At 36.6% G+C, this 13,934-nt stretch overlaps 1 protein-coding gene across 2 annotated transcripts in view; it reads left to right on the forward strand.

The window, feature by feature from the left end:
• LOC117913563 (trafficking protein particle complex II-specific subunit 120 homolog) overlaps window positions 1-13,934 on the forward strand; it is a 33,486-nt gene that overhangs the window by 18,791 nt on the left and 761 nt on the right. Inside the window, exons 4-9 of one of the 2 annotated variants that reach the window (XM_034828560.1) lie at window positions 54-163; window positions 3,067-3,126; window positions 5,125-5,425; window positions 9,111-9,403; window positions 9,737-10,614; window positions 12,761-13,717. In XM_034828560.1, the coding sequence (XP_034684451.1) occupies window positions 54-163; window positions 3,067-3,126; window positions 5,125-5,425; window positions 9,111-9,403; window positions 9,737-10,614; window positions 12,761-13,717 (2,599 nt within the window). The remainder of the gene's footprint in view (window positions 1-53; window positions 164-3,066; window positions 3,127-5,124; window positions 5,426-9,110; window positions 9,404-9,736; window positions 10,615-12,760; window positions 13,718-13,934) is intronic. The other variant, XM_034828561.1, reaches the window with a different exon arrangement.

A 13,934-nucleotide genomic window follows, 5' to 3' on the forward strand; every position in this document is an offset into this window, starting at 1 on the left:
ACTCTTGGTCTATAGCATGTCTTTCATTTATTTGTTTATTTTTTCATGTTCAGATAGACCGAATGGGCCAAAAGGATCCAATTTTGGAGGAGGAGGTCAAATATCGGTACAATAATGTTATCTCGCATTACAGAAAGTCTTTTATACAAGACAATGCTCAGAGGTAGTTGATTCTTATTTTGGTTTTATAGATGGAATGCTTTTGAAGTGGTTGTGCTACTCTGTATCTGTGAACATGCAAACACACACATATGCATAACTTCACAGTTTGCCTTGATGATGTAGTGAATGTAGATTAGATGTGGCCTCTTCTCTTCAAATCCATTTCTACATGGTAGTTTTGGCATTTTACCCATGTTTTGATTATGATTGTTTGGTTTTCATTTAAGAGTGAATCTTTCTTTTACGATCATCTTGAGTGCATGTATCTCAATTTTTTACAAAATTTTATGCTATACACTGCAGTAAAATATGTAAACTTATTAAATCCAAAATGAATACAAAGAGATGCTGGTATCTACAACGGGATGTGCTATGCTGAATACATACATGATAAAAATTGTGATGAACATACATTTTTTTAATAGGTTAACAAAGATATAATAAACATAAAAAAAGTAGTGTGCAACCATATATACATGAAGTATACAAAGGGAACCACAAGGGGAAATGAAGAAAACAATACAAAAACCCACTATTCCCTACTCAAGCCATTAATGAAATCCCACCCAGAAAAAATCATTCTCATTGAGATCTAGATCATCCTTAGAGGGATTTGATTAAAGTCTCCTTCAATCTTGGTTAGAGAATTCCTCCTTATTGAAAATTCTATTACTATGCTCTTTCAATATGCCCCAAAATAGGCAGCAGCCGGATGTCAAGTTAGAAGTAAAAATTTATGAGATTAAGGTTATGGTTTGGAAAAAGCAGAGAAAACGGGAAGTGCAATCAAGAAATGGTCAAAGTTTGTTAATGAAGCTCTGCATTCTATCGTGGAATGTTAGAGGGATCAATGAGTAGGATAAGCAAAGAGTGGTCAAATCCCTGATCAGGTTGCATGCTGTGGGCCTGGTTTGCTTGCAAGAAGCTAAACTCCAATGGATGTCAGTCCAGATGGTGAGGAGGTTGGGAGTCTGTAGGTGTCTTGATTGGGAGGCTGTGGATTCTAGGGGTCAAGCAGGGGATATTTGGTTTTCTGGGATAGCCGTTAGGTGGAGCTCATCAAAATGGAAGTGGGAGCTTATTCGATTTCCTTTTGTTTCAAAAACTGTGAGGACAATTTTGTTTGGATATTCTCAGGAGTTTATGGTCCAGTTCAGAACGAGGAGAGAGAGAATTTTTGGACCGAATTAAGCGATATCAGAGGTCTTTGGCATGACCCTTGGTGTGTAGGAAGGGATTTTAATGTTGTGAGATTTCCTGGGGAAAGAAGGAACTGCCTAAGAAGATCAACAACTACTTCCTACCTAATTCTCAATTAAATCTAACAAGGAACCATTATTAATATTCAAAGAAACTACAAACTCAGAAAACAAAGGTTTTCAAAAGGTGCTTTTCACTAACACTTCTGAAAATTCCTCAGCCTTGAAGCTTCTCCTATTTTACTCTCTGCAAATGCTGCATATGGTGCACAAAGGAGCCAGTGTCTGAACCTTTTTTTGCTTCCTTCGAACAAAACTTCAAATCCACCCTAGTAGCAAGTCCCTCATTGACCTCAGAGCACTCAAGGAAACCCAAATATAGTAAATAACAATGTCTACAAACTGCTAGCTAACTCACAATGGATGAAGATATGATTAGCTTACTCCTCATCCCCTTTACAAGAATCACACCAGTTAGCAACAGACCATTCGCCTTTCAGAAGCTGGTCTATTGTAAGAATTTTCTTCTACATGGCCTCTCAAATGAAGACACTTATCTTGCCAGGTGCCAAAGGAACCCATATCTCCTTCACTGGAAAAGATCCCAATCACATTGGATCCAGAAAGCTGTAAAATGATTAACCAAGAAGGTACCATTCTTTATTAACTTCCAGATATCTTTTCATCTCAACCTTCTTTGACCACAACTGACTGTAGACACTGTAGAAATGCATGCCCCATTCCAACTCTTTATTTGTTTATTTTTTGAATGCACAAGGAACAAATGTAATAATAGGTGCCTGACAAACAAAGGGGGTGCTACCCTAGCACACAAGAGGCATCCAAGGTACAACAAGGTAATAAAAAAACACCAAAAACAACACCTATGACTAGTCCATACCTAAAACCATTCCCCACTCTTTATTATGGAAGCTCCTCTATAAGTGAGGGAGCTAGTAACTATGATCCACCAGCCCATCTCAAAGATCAGTTACCTATGCAAAGCAATCTCAGACAAAACTAGAAAGGAGTCTTTCAGTGGATGTTCTCCACACCACATCAAGCCAAAACTTTGTATAACAACCATAGCCTACTCTGACCAGAAGATTTCCCTCCGTGCAAAGCTCCTGCAGCATTCATTATGAAAAATTGCAGTAATAGAAATTCATTTGGTTTGTTTGGCTGGTCTTTCTACACTAGTAGAACTCTTGGACCCATAGTAGATGACAACATGTTTTGTATTATTAACATGCATTTCTGTTTAGATAGATTTGAATTGGGTTAGAGGTTGCATAACACAATAAGGGGAGGAAGAGAGATGGTTTACCAATATTGAGGCTTGGGGAAAATTAACTTTTAGCATATATGCCTTTTTAGGCTTGTTAGCCTTCTGCCAGCATAGTCTATCCATTTCTTTTACTAAATTTTAGAAATTTTTAGAAAATCTTATGTTTTTGGTGCCTGTTCTCCTGCCCTGGTAAGGGAATGAGTTTAATTTGCTTGCTCAGTTAAGAAAAGTAGCAATAGCTTTAACATCTTTTTTGTTATTTTTTTTTTCTTGAGTTTAACTTCTTGTTTAATCAGTTGATGTAAACTATATGAAAATTTGATGAATACCTCTGCTCAAATACAATAAAAAAAATATGTGAATACTTTTTGTTCTTATAAACTTTTATTTGATTCCTAACATGTATTTTGTATGCAGAGTTTCACCCTTGAGCTTTGAACTTGAGGCTACTTTGAAATTGGCAAGGTTTCTTTGCAGGTAAAATTCTTGTCAAGCTTAATCTCCTAATAGGACAAAAACTGATTTTCTTGTGGTTTTGTTAACTTGGGATTGAAGTCGGAGAGTGGGGAGAGGTATATTTGGCAAGTATTACAAATATATTTGGTTATAGTAACAATTTATATGTGCTTTCTCTATGTATTTTTCATGATGATAAGTGGCATGAAACTTCAAAAAGGAAGGCAAAGAGGAAATCTGACAAGGAGGACTTACCGGACATTTTTTTATCTGCTAAAAATATCGATTATATTATAAGCCTATGTAAGATAAAATTGGAATAATATGCTCTTATTTGAGCAGTGTACTCGAATGCACTTGTTGATACCTAGGAAAGGATTCTAAAGATTTATTAGCAGCCTAGAGAATTTAGTTTAAATAGTTTATTGAAAAAAAGAATTTTATCTTCTAGTATAGTGCCCTATCGAATTCCCCCACCCCCACCAAAAAAAAAAAAAATCTTATATATAATTAGAGAATTTAAAAAAATTAAAATGAACCTTGAAAACATAAATTTAATTTTAAGTTTTTGAAAAATAAAAAATAAATTACATTTTAAATGGCATTGATTAAAAAAATTTAAATAAAAATAACTTTATAAGTTTTAAATAAAATTAAAAAGAAAATATTTACTTTATAGAGTTAAATAAAAATAGAAGGAAAATTAAATATTTTATAAAATTTACCTAATATCCTTACTTTTTTTTTTTTTCCTTTTATTCTATCTTTATCAATTTTCTTTCATGTTGGCATTATCTTAATTTATTTTCTATCTTAATTTCATTTTTTGGATAAAATTAAAAATTTGATAATTTTGTGTTTGATATTTATTAAATAATTTTTTGATAGTATGTTTTCTTCCATTTCCATTGAAAAATTTAAATTTGTTCACATTATTTGAGTTTATTTACTATTTAGTTTTAGTCATTGACGATAATATGACTTAATAAAATAGTTTGGATCATAGACAATAATAGCTATCAAAGTATTACCGTATGATAGATAGTTGAAAGAAATTACAAAAATTTTAAAAAAGTTTTTAAGAGTATCTTATGAAATAATATTGAAGAATGTTTAGTTAAATTTCTTACCATTTTTTAATTCTCTTGAAAAATTATTTTGATTTTTTTTAAAGACCTAATATTTTCAGTAAGTTGGTTATTTAATTTGATACTCATATATATATGTGTGTGTGTGTGTGTGTGTGTATGTATGTCTGTATGTATATCAATACCTAAATTACTTAATTTGTTGAATGATAAGGAGAATATCATTAACTATTTTTCAAATTTATGATAATGTATATAGGTAAATTTTGCCCCCCAACCAAAGTTTCTGGCTCCACAACTGAGAAAATCTTATTTACTTTGTCTTATAGCTCTTGTTTTGATTAGGAACTCTTGAGTTAGGCTAGCATTCCCAAGATAAGATAGATCTCTATTACTTCATCTCATACCCCTTGTTTCAATAGGAGCTATCCATCAATTTATGCTTACTCATCAAAGCCATAATCCCAGTTATCCATCAGTCTAAATGATGTGTTTTCCTTTTTGCTTCCTGTTATGAATATTGAGGAGCTAAGACCCATCCAATGCTCCTTTTCATCATTCACAACTCAGTAGGACATAACTCAGGAAGTTTTTGAGGCCTGAAATGACTCATCTGAAGTTACTTAAGGATTTAAAGGTTTTTGAAACCTTCATCATTCTCTCTGTTTGGACTCCGAGAAGTGAATGGGGTTAACACTTCAGTAAATAGGTTGTAGGTTGGATATTTGTGTAATAGACTTCAAATTGTTGATCTGGGGATTTCCTGCATGATTGTACATATATAGGTTGTGCAGGTCTGGGGAAGTTTAAACATATAGAGTTTTGAGTTTAGCATTCCTCTACAATTATTTTTTTTCTTGGATATGCCATTCTTCTATGATTGTTCTTCCTGAAAATAGTTTTCATATTAAGGTTTCACTTATTTTTACAGACGTGAGTTGGCTAAGGAGGTAGTAGAATTGTTGACAGCTGCTGCTGATGGTGCAAAATCTTTGATTGATGCCAGCGATCGGCTCATATTATATGTTGAAATAGCCCGTTTATTTGGTACCCTTGGCTATCACCGGAAAGCTGCCTTTTTCTCAAGGCAGGTAGCTCAGTTGTATTTACAACAGGAAAATGGATTGGCTGCTATCAGTGCCATGCAAGTCTTGGCAATGACGACAAAAGCTTATCGTGTTCAAAGTAGAGCATCTGATTCAAAACATTCTCTTCCCTCTGTGAGTACACTAGTAAGGAAGTGAAAAACTTATGCATGTATATATTTTCATATATCATGCTCGCAAGCACATTTACATGTTTTCTTAGTATGTGGCAACTGCTTTTTGGTTTTGTGTTTGAGACATGAACTATTTGTTATGGTAGTCAACACTGGATCACTTATGCTGCTTGCTAACTGTAAACTTTTATATCATATCATGATTGCCTGTCTTTGTTTCTTTTTTCATTTGCCCCTTTTTTTTCTCTTTCTTTTGAGAGTATCAGTGCCAGATGTTAACTCAATTTTACATTTGCCTGAGACATTTACTTTCTGTTTATGTGTTTCTAGTTACACCCATGGCTGTAACTCCAACCTAATTGAGAGGTACACTTGGCAATTTTAGCACATTTGGATTAAAATTTGAAACTTTTCTCAGCAAATTTTCTTAGATGGAAATTTGGGGTTCTAATGCTCTGGGGGAAGTAGCTTTCATTGCATGACAGCAGCTAAGTGGGGGAGTGGATATATTGATGATGAAGTGAAGGTGTCTGCCTAACTGGTGTTTACATCCAAGAGTGATGGGAAATTGGCGAATCTGGTTCTTAAAGTTGGGTTTCTGCTCTTTTTGGAGTGGATCAGGTGATGCCTTATTTGATGGTGGGGCCGCTTTCAGGATGGAATGGGTGGGTTTGGCTGGAGGGAAGAGGAGGCTTGGTGGGCAGTGTCATTGTGTATAATATGGTGACTTGAAAGGAGAGGCATATGTGCATTTGTGGGAGAGGGTCTTTTAATTCCTAAATTGTAGTGCCAAAAAGGGGTGCACCAAAATACACACGATGTATACAATGACCACCAAAAAGCATAAATAAAAGGGAAGGAAAAACAAAAAACTATTCCCCCTTTACTTCCTTTGGGAGGGAATCCCAAGGCTTGTGGCTTTTGGGATCCAGTGATTGAGAGGATCTCGAGAAGATTAGATGGGTGGCAAAAGGCTTATTTATCTTTTGGAGGTAAGATAACTCTTATCCAATCTTGCCTCACCCACATGCCTTGCTACTTCCTTTCCTTGTTTAAGATACCCGCTTCAGTGGCTGCAAAAATTGAGAGATTGTAAAGAGATTTTTTATGGTCAGGGGTTGGGGAAGGTAAAAGAGATCATCTTGTTAGTTAGGATGTAGTGTGTAAGTCGAAGGCAAAAGGGGGTTTGGGATTTGGGAAGATTGCTCTAAAGAATGTTGCTCTCTTAGGGAAATGGTTGTGGAGGTACCCTAGGGAGGGTTCAGCTCTATGGCATCAGGTTATTTTAAGCATTTATAGATCACACTCTAATGGTTGGGATGCCAACACTAGAGTCTAATGGTCATATCGTTGTCCTTGGTAGACTATTGCACAAGTCTTTCAGGAGTTTTCCAAGTTTACTCGGTTTGTGGTAGGAGATGGGGAAAGAATTCGGTTCTGGGAAGACTTGTGGTGGGGGAATCAACCTTTGGGATCCCACTATCCAAGACTATTTAGAGTAGTCATGGATAAAAATATTCAAATTTCTTCAATTCTCAGATTTACTTGTCCCTTATCTTGGAACTCTAATTTTCGCCGCAACCTATCCGATTATGAGATAGAAGATTTAGAAGGCCTCATGCGGTCACTTGATTGTTTGCATTTGTCATCTTTGATTTCAGATGCGAGATCCTGGTCTTTATCTTCGTCAGGGCTTTTTACAGTCAAATCTTTTTTTCTTACCTTATCCTAATGTTCTGGTTCTCCTCCAGTTTTCCATACTAAGTTCGTTTGGAATTCTCAAGTCCCTTTCAAAGTCAAGGCCTTTGTTTGGTTGGTGGCACACAAGAAGGTAAATACTAATGACTTGCTACAATTGAGAAGACCCTACAAAGCTCTTAGTCTTGATATTTGTAAGTTGTGCATGAGGCATGATGAATTAGTAGATCATCTTTTCCTATATTGTTCTTTGACGATGGGGTTATGACAGATTATTTCAGTTAGCCAAGACGGATTGGGTTCCCCTGAGGAGCATTTCCGACATGTTGTCCATCAATTACAATGGTTTTGGTTTATCTAAGAGAGGGATAATTTTGTGGCAAGCTGTGTGCATAGCTATGATTTGGGTTGTGTGGCGGGAAAGAAATGCGAGGATTTTTGAGGATAAAGTAAGGAATTCAAAGAATCTTTGGGATTTTATTCATTTCCTTGCTTCTCTTTGGGCTTTTTGTTCCAAGGTCTTTAAGGGGACTCCCCTTATTGTGTTACAACTTGATTGACTAGCGGCGTGTAATTCCTTTGGGATTGGTCCAGTCTAGAGAGTTATTACTTTGTATTTTCTTGTTTTCGCATTCTTGTAGTTTAGTTTTCTTTGGTAGGAGGATTCCTCATCCTTCTCTTGTACTTCTTTTTTCTATCATTTTTTCCTTTGTCATTTCCTATCAAAAAAAAAAAGAAAAAAAGAACCTGACCAATTGATGAAATCAAATAAGGACATTGAGCTTTCACCTGTAAACTGGTACTCAAATTAATTTTTTCACGATGGAAGAAGGGGATCTAACACATATATTTAGGATTTCATTAATGGCTGAAGTTGTAAACAAGGGAGGCTGCTTTTGCTTTTTTTTTTTTTTTTTTTCTATCTTTTCCTTCTCTTTTTGTTCAATGAGTGATTGGATGCATCTGGTATACGTCATGTGTTACTAGGGTTATGCAAACCTGTAGTTTTCTTATTGGAGTTTGCTTATCTATCGAGGTATGCATCTGGGTGGACATGGGTGTGCACACATGCAGATTGTTGATATTATGGACAAGGAAAGCAAAGACATTCTACTTTGCTTTGTTTTGTGGTACTTGTTAATGGGAATGTCAAAGGATGGTTTGGAGATTCTAGAGGAATCCATTAGGGCAATCTTCTTTCCTCATTCCCATTTACTATAATAGTAGATGTGCTTATGTCTGGTTTCTAGAGCTGAGGAATGTGGTGTTGAGGGCTTCAGGTTTGGGAGGGATAGAATGAGAGTTTCTAATTTACTGTTTGCAGTTGACACCATTTTTCTTTTCATCTCAGCAAGCAAGGAGTGTATCCACAACCTTAAATTCCTTCTTTTGGGCTGGTGCATGAGCAGAATAATTTTTTTTAAATCTATTTTTCATGTTGTCCCTTGTGATTTCCAAACTCATTTCAATGGAGACCATTTGAAGTTATTATCTTGAATTTCCCCCCTGCCCCAAAAATGTAAATACATTAAAGATAAAAAGTCGAAGAACTTATTTATGATTTAGTTGATGATCAATGCTGTTTTTATAGTCCTGTCCTCAGTTGTTGTTAGTTCACTTGAGATTATTTCTTAATTCTCTCTTGTCCTATTTAAGAAAACTAAATTACAAAGAAAAAAGAAAAAAAGAAAAAAAAAAAAAGAAAAGGTTGTGCTGTCACATGTTTTGGAGGACTTATCATCTCAGCTATCTTGCTCTATTGGCTTATGATTGGTCAGTCTCTTTTTTTTTTTAAACTTCTTTTTAAATGGTTGACTGATGGCCAATTTACTGTGATTTGCATTCAGCCATAGTTATTTAGTCGTTTATTTTTGTCTGAAGATGTTGATGGTATGAAACATAATTCTTCTTACATGTAAAGCATCCAATAAGATGTGGAGTATAAATCACAAATTCTGAATGTAGTCTTTTGTTCTCGTTGTCCTCGTTCTTTATGAAAGGAAATTGGACCAAGTTATGCTGATGGTGGGAAAATGCATCACCACTCAGTAGTCTCATTATTTGAGTCTCAATGGAGCACCCTGCAGATGGTCGTTCTAAGAGAGATACTAATGTCTTCTGTGCGTGCTGGAGATCCTCTTGCTGCATGGAGTGCAGCAGCTCGCCTACTTAGATGTTATTACCCTCTAATTACACCTGCTGGTCAAAATGGCCTTGCTACTGCACTTAAAAATTCATCAGAGAGGCTGCCTTCAGGAACCCGGTGTGCTGATCCTGCCTTGCCTTTTATAAGGTATTTTGCAATTCACTAGTAAAGAATATTCACGTTCTTTTACCTGAGAGTTGATCTAACTTGCTTGATGATGCTAGAATTTCTTGATATTCTTAATTTAAGTTGCTGACTGCTGCTGGAGATACCTTCTGGAACACTGTTCCCTTTTTCTTAAGACCTTCCAAAATTTGAGCTCCAGAATCGTAAATTTACAAGGTTGAGAATATATGAATAGTGTTCACTTTCATGCAAAAATTGTTTCCCTGTGGCTAAGGGCCCTTCATTATAGTCATGTCAAACTGAGGATTCAGTGCCTTTACTTTTTGCTTCATTTATCTCCTTAATTGTTTCCAGGCTGCATTCTTTTCCTCTCCAGCCCTCACAAATGGACATTGTAAAACGCAATCCAGCAAGAGAAGATTGGTGGGCTGGATCTGCTCCTTCCGGGCCTTTTATTTATACACCATTCAGCAAAGGAGAGCCAAATGATACCAGTAAGCAGGAGCTGATTTGGATTGTTGGAGAACCAGTCCAGGTGTTGGTTGAGTTGGCAAATCCTTGTGGATTTGACTTGATGGTTGAGAGTATATATCTCTCAGTGCATTCAGGAAATTTTGATGCTTTTCCCATTAGGGTTAATCTCCCACCTAATTCGTCAAAAGTGATCACCTTATCAGGCATTCCAACTTCTGTGGGACACGTGACAATTCCTGGGTGCACTGTTCATTGTTTTGGTGTCATTACTGAACACCTTTTCAAGGATGTTGACAATCTGCTTCATGGAGCTGCACAAGGACTTGTGCTTTCTGATCCTTTCCGTTGCTGTGGGTCAGCAAAGTTAAGAAATGTATCTGTTCCACAGATTTCTGTAGTGCCCCCATTGCCATTGCTTGTGTCACGCATTGTAGGTGGTGTTGGTGCTGTTATTTTATATGAAGGTGAAATTCGTGATGTATGGATAAGTCTAGCTAATGCAGGTACAGTTCCAGTTGAGCAGGCACACATTTCATTGTCTGGAAAAAACCAAGATGCCGTTATTTCAGTTGCATATGAAACCTTAAAGTCTGTCCTTCCTTTAAAGCCTGGTGCAGAAGTGACATTGCCAGTAACCTTAAAAGCCTGGCAACTTGGCCTGGTGGACCCTGATAATGCTGCTGGCAAGAGTGCCTCTGGAAGCACTGGGAGGCAATCCAAGGATGGAATGAGCCCCATACTGTTGATCCATTATACAGGTATTTAACCATAATCATAGTAAACATTTGCTTGCTATTATCTTTTTTTATTTATTTATTTTATTTTTATTTTTTTTTATTTTTAAGTTTAATGGGATCTCTAAGTTAGTTTTTCAGCTTCCAAGATGAGGAAAAAGCTGAGAATCCTTTTATTCTTTTCATGTTATGGCTCCCAAGCAAAAATTTAGATTCATCACTCATCATTCTTAAGAGCAACAACTTGATCTAGGGTTAGCAATAGATCTTGTTATGGCCTGTTGTGGTGGAATCAAATTTAGATTGTTTGAATCATGTCAAATTTGGGCCTATCCATGCATGCGTTTTCTGTCAACCTATTTAGATTGACAATATAAAAATGATAATAGAATAATGTGAAGTACATCTATAAGCAATTGCTTGGTAGAGAAGGGGATGAATTTCTAGGAGGTTGGATTTTGGTTTTTTGGCTCCTTCTAAGGTGGCTTTTGTGGCTTTTTTGGCTTTCTTTGCTTGGATCAGTCAAAGGAAAGGATTCTGAGCATTTACCAGTTAGTACAGAGAGGCAAAAAAAAAAAAAAAAAAGAAGAAGAAAAAACAGTTAACTGATGTCTCTTACACTATCTGTTGGTTTGATGTTTTTGATCATTTTTCTTTGTGCTTTTTGGGGTGACTTGGATACTCCCTACCTTGGTGGTGGAGTTGATTGAGGATTGGCTTAGACAGTAGTGAGGAGAAGTAAGGTTTCGAGAAAACCCCTCATACTTGATTTTGTGCTTGTGGAATGAAGGCTGCATTTGGAGTTTTGAAGGGGTAGAGTTACCATTTACCTGTCCATCAGTTGAAACAAGTTTTCCTAAGGTCCTTGCTGTTGTGGTTCGAGTGTATTCTTTCAAGAGTGGGTATTATCTTGATTTTAAGTTGGAGTGGTTGGATTTTATTTTCCCTCTTTTTTTCTCTCTTCTTTGTGTTTAACAAGTATAATTCACTTTCAGGTGGTGTTGCATCTCCTTTGGGGTTTTCTGATACATTTGCTTATAGATCATAAAAAATGTTAATATATTTCAAAATAATTAGTAGTCAGAAATACTTGGGTCAAATGGGCTTGAGAACCAATCCATGCTATTTTAAATCTGGAAAGATTCTGGCTCGTTGGAAGGTTCAACATAAGGCTTGTCAAGACTACTATAATCATTCTGTATGATTTCTGTAGACTTCCTAAAGGATTAAGAAACCATCATTTTGAGTGACTAGCATTATATTATATCAGCTACTAATAGTTCTTATCTGTGTTATTTCCTGATTTTGTGAATTTGATTCAATGAGATCGAGGAGTACAGTTGTTGAAGTAAAAAATAGGTTGAAGCATATTTAGTTTTCTCAAGCATATCACTGTACACAGCATGTGTTTGTGCCTAATCTGGGAGATAGTCCCATCTCCTGTTTGAGATCACTCTCAGATTAGTTATCTTCTGTTTGTGTAGTCATAAAGTTATTGTTAGAGGTGTTTGCTCTGGAAGTACTAATCAATTGGGTTAATGATTATGATAAGAATAATCAAGCTGATTTTAGCATGGAGAATGATATAGAGGGGGAGCCCTTCACCCCAAAAATTAGCTTGAACTACCTTAATTTTTTAAACCTCAAACTAGAATTGGGGACTTGGAACAAGTACCAAAACAGAATATATGAAATGCAAGTTTTGTAGTGCTAGGAATCTAGATGGAGTTTGGTGACATTGATTGGCTAGAGATGCCCAACCCTGGCTACAAAAGTAGGCTAACATCTAAGCTCAACCTATTAGGCTGAGTATGATACCCACATCTTCATAGCTAGCCAAGTCTACAATGTCTCTGAGTGCTGATCAAAGCTTAGATTGTATTGGGTTCTTCAGCTTTGAAGCAATTGCTCATCAGTTTTGCTTGGCTTCTTTACTCTCTATGGAGCATGAACATGAGCCTCATCTGTGTTGGACTTAAGGCTCAAAGGGTTCAGGCATGTCCGTGTTCTGATAAAATTTTAAAGATTTCGTTGCATTATCTTTGTTGTTAATTGTAGCTCTTGAAGTACCACTTGTTCCTAAATTATATGACATGAACTACTAACTACTTTTGTAACTGGAAGCTCTTAAGTAGATGTGTTCCTTGCTAAATCCATTTTGCCTTATCAGGGCCACTGACAAATCCTGGAGAACCGCCAGAAAATGGCTCTTCTGTGCCCCCAGGCAGACGTCTGGTTGTTCCCTTGCACATCTGTGTTTTGCAGGGCTTGTCTCTTGTGAAGGCTCGTTTGCTTTCGATGGAAATTCCTGCACATATTGGTGAAAACCTTCCTAAACCAGTTCGCCTGGACAATGGCTCTACTGAAGAAGTTACTATTTCTGAAAGTAAGGCAGATGGACTGGTAAAGATTGATCCTTTCAGAGGAAGTTGGGGACTGCGGTTTCTTGAACTTGAGTTGTCTAATCCAACAGATGTTGTATTTGAGATTAGTGTCTCTGTCCAGCTGGAAAACTCTAGTGATGTGGATAACCCTTCTGTTGATCAAGATGCTGCTGAATTGGGTTATCCTAAAACAAGAATTGATAGAGACTACTCTGCCAGGGTATTAATACCCCTGGAGCATTTTAAGTTGCCTGTTCTTGATGGTTCTTTCTTTGTGAAGGATTCTCAGGCAGATGGGACTTCCAGTGGTAGAACTTTGAGCTTTTCTGATAAGACTTCCAAGGCTGAATTAAATGCTTCTATTAAGAACTTGATTTCTAGAATAAAGCTGAGGTGGCAATCTGGGCGGAACAGCTCAGGAGAATTAAATATTAAAGATGCGATACAGGCAGCCCTTCAGACATCTGTTATGGACATACTGCTCCCAGATCCATTAACGTTTGGCTTCAAGCTTTCTAAAAGTGGTGCTGGACATGCTGCAAAACTTGATTCACCAAAGGAGTCCAATGTTCAAGTTCCTTCCACATCTAAAGGGTCTGTACTGGCACATGACATGACCCCTATGGAAGTTCTGGTTCGCAATAACACCATGGAAATGATCAAGATGCGTTTTAGCATTAGATGCAGAGACGTAGCCGGAGCAAATTGTGTTGAGGGTGACAAGGCAACTGTCTTATGGGCTGGTAAGTTTCTAAGTTGTGGTTTTCTCTTCCTTTCTTTATTTGTGTTTATTTTTATTTTTATAACTCTTTTTCTTTCAGTGGACATCATTTCCCCCTTTCCATAGCCTCTTTATATCAGTTTTGTAAGCTTTTCCCCATTTGTAGGATAGAGATTCCCAGTACATGAATTTTGTTTCAAAAGAAACATTTAAGGACTACTTTTATAGGCCAATCTGAA

This window comes from Vitis riparia, chromosome 4, assembly GCF_004353265.1.
Source record: "Vitis riparia cultivar Riparia Gloire de Montpellier isolate 1030 chromosome 4, EGFV_Vit.rip_1.0, whole genome shotgun sequence".
NCBI classification, from domain to species: Eukaryota; Viridiplantae; Streptophyta; class Magnoliopsida; order Vitales; family Vitaceae; genus Vitis; species Vitis riparia.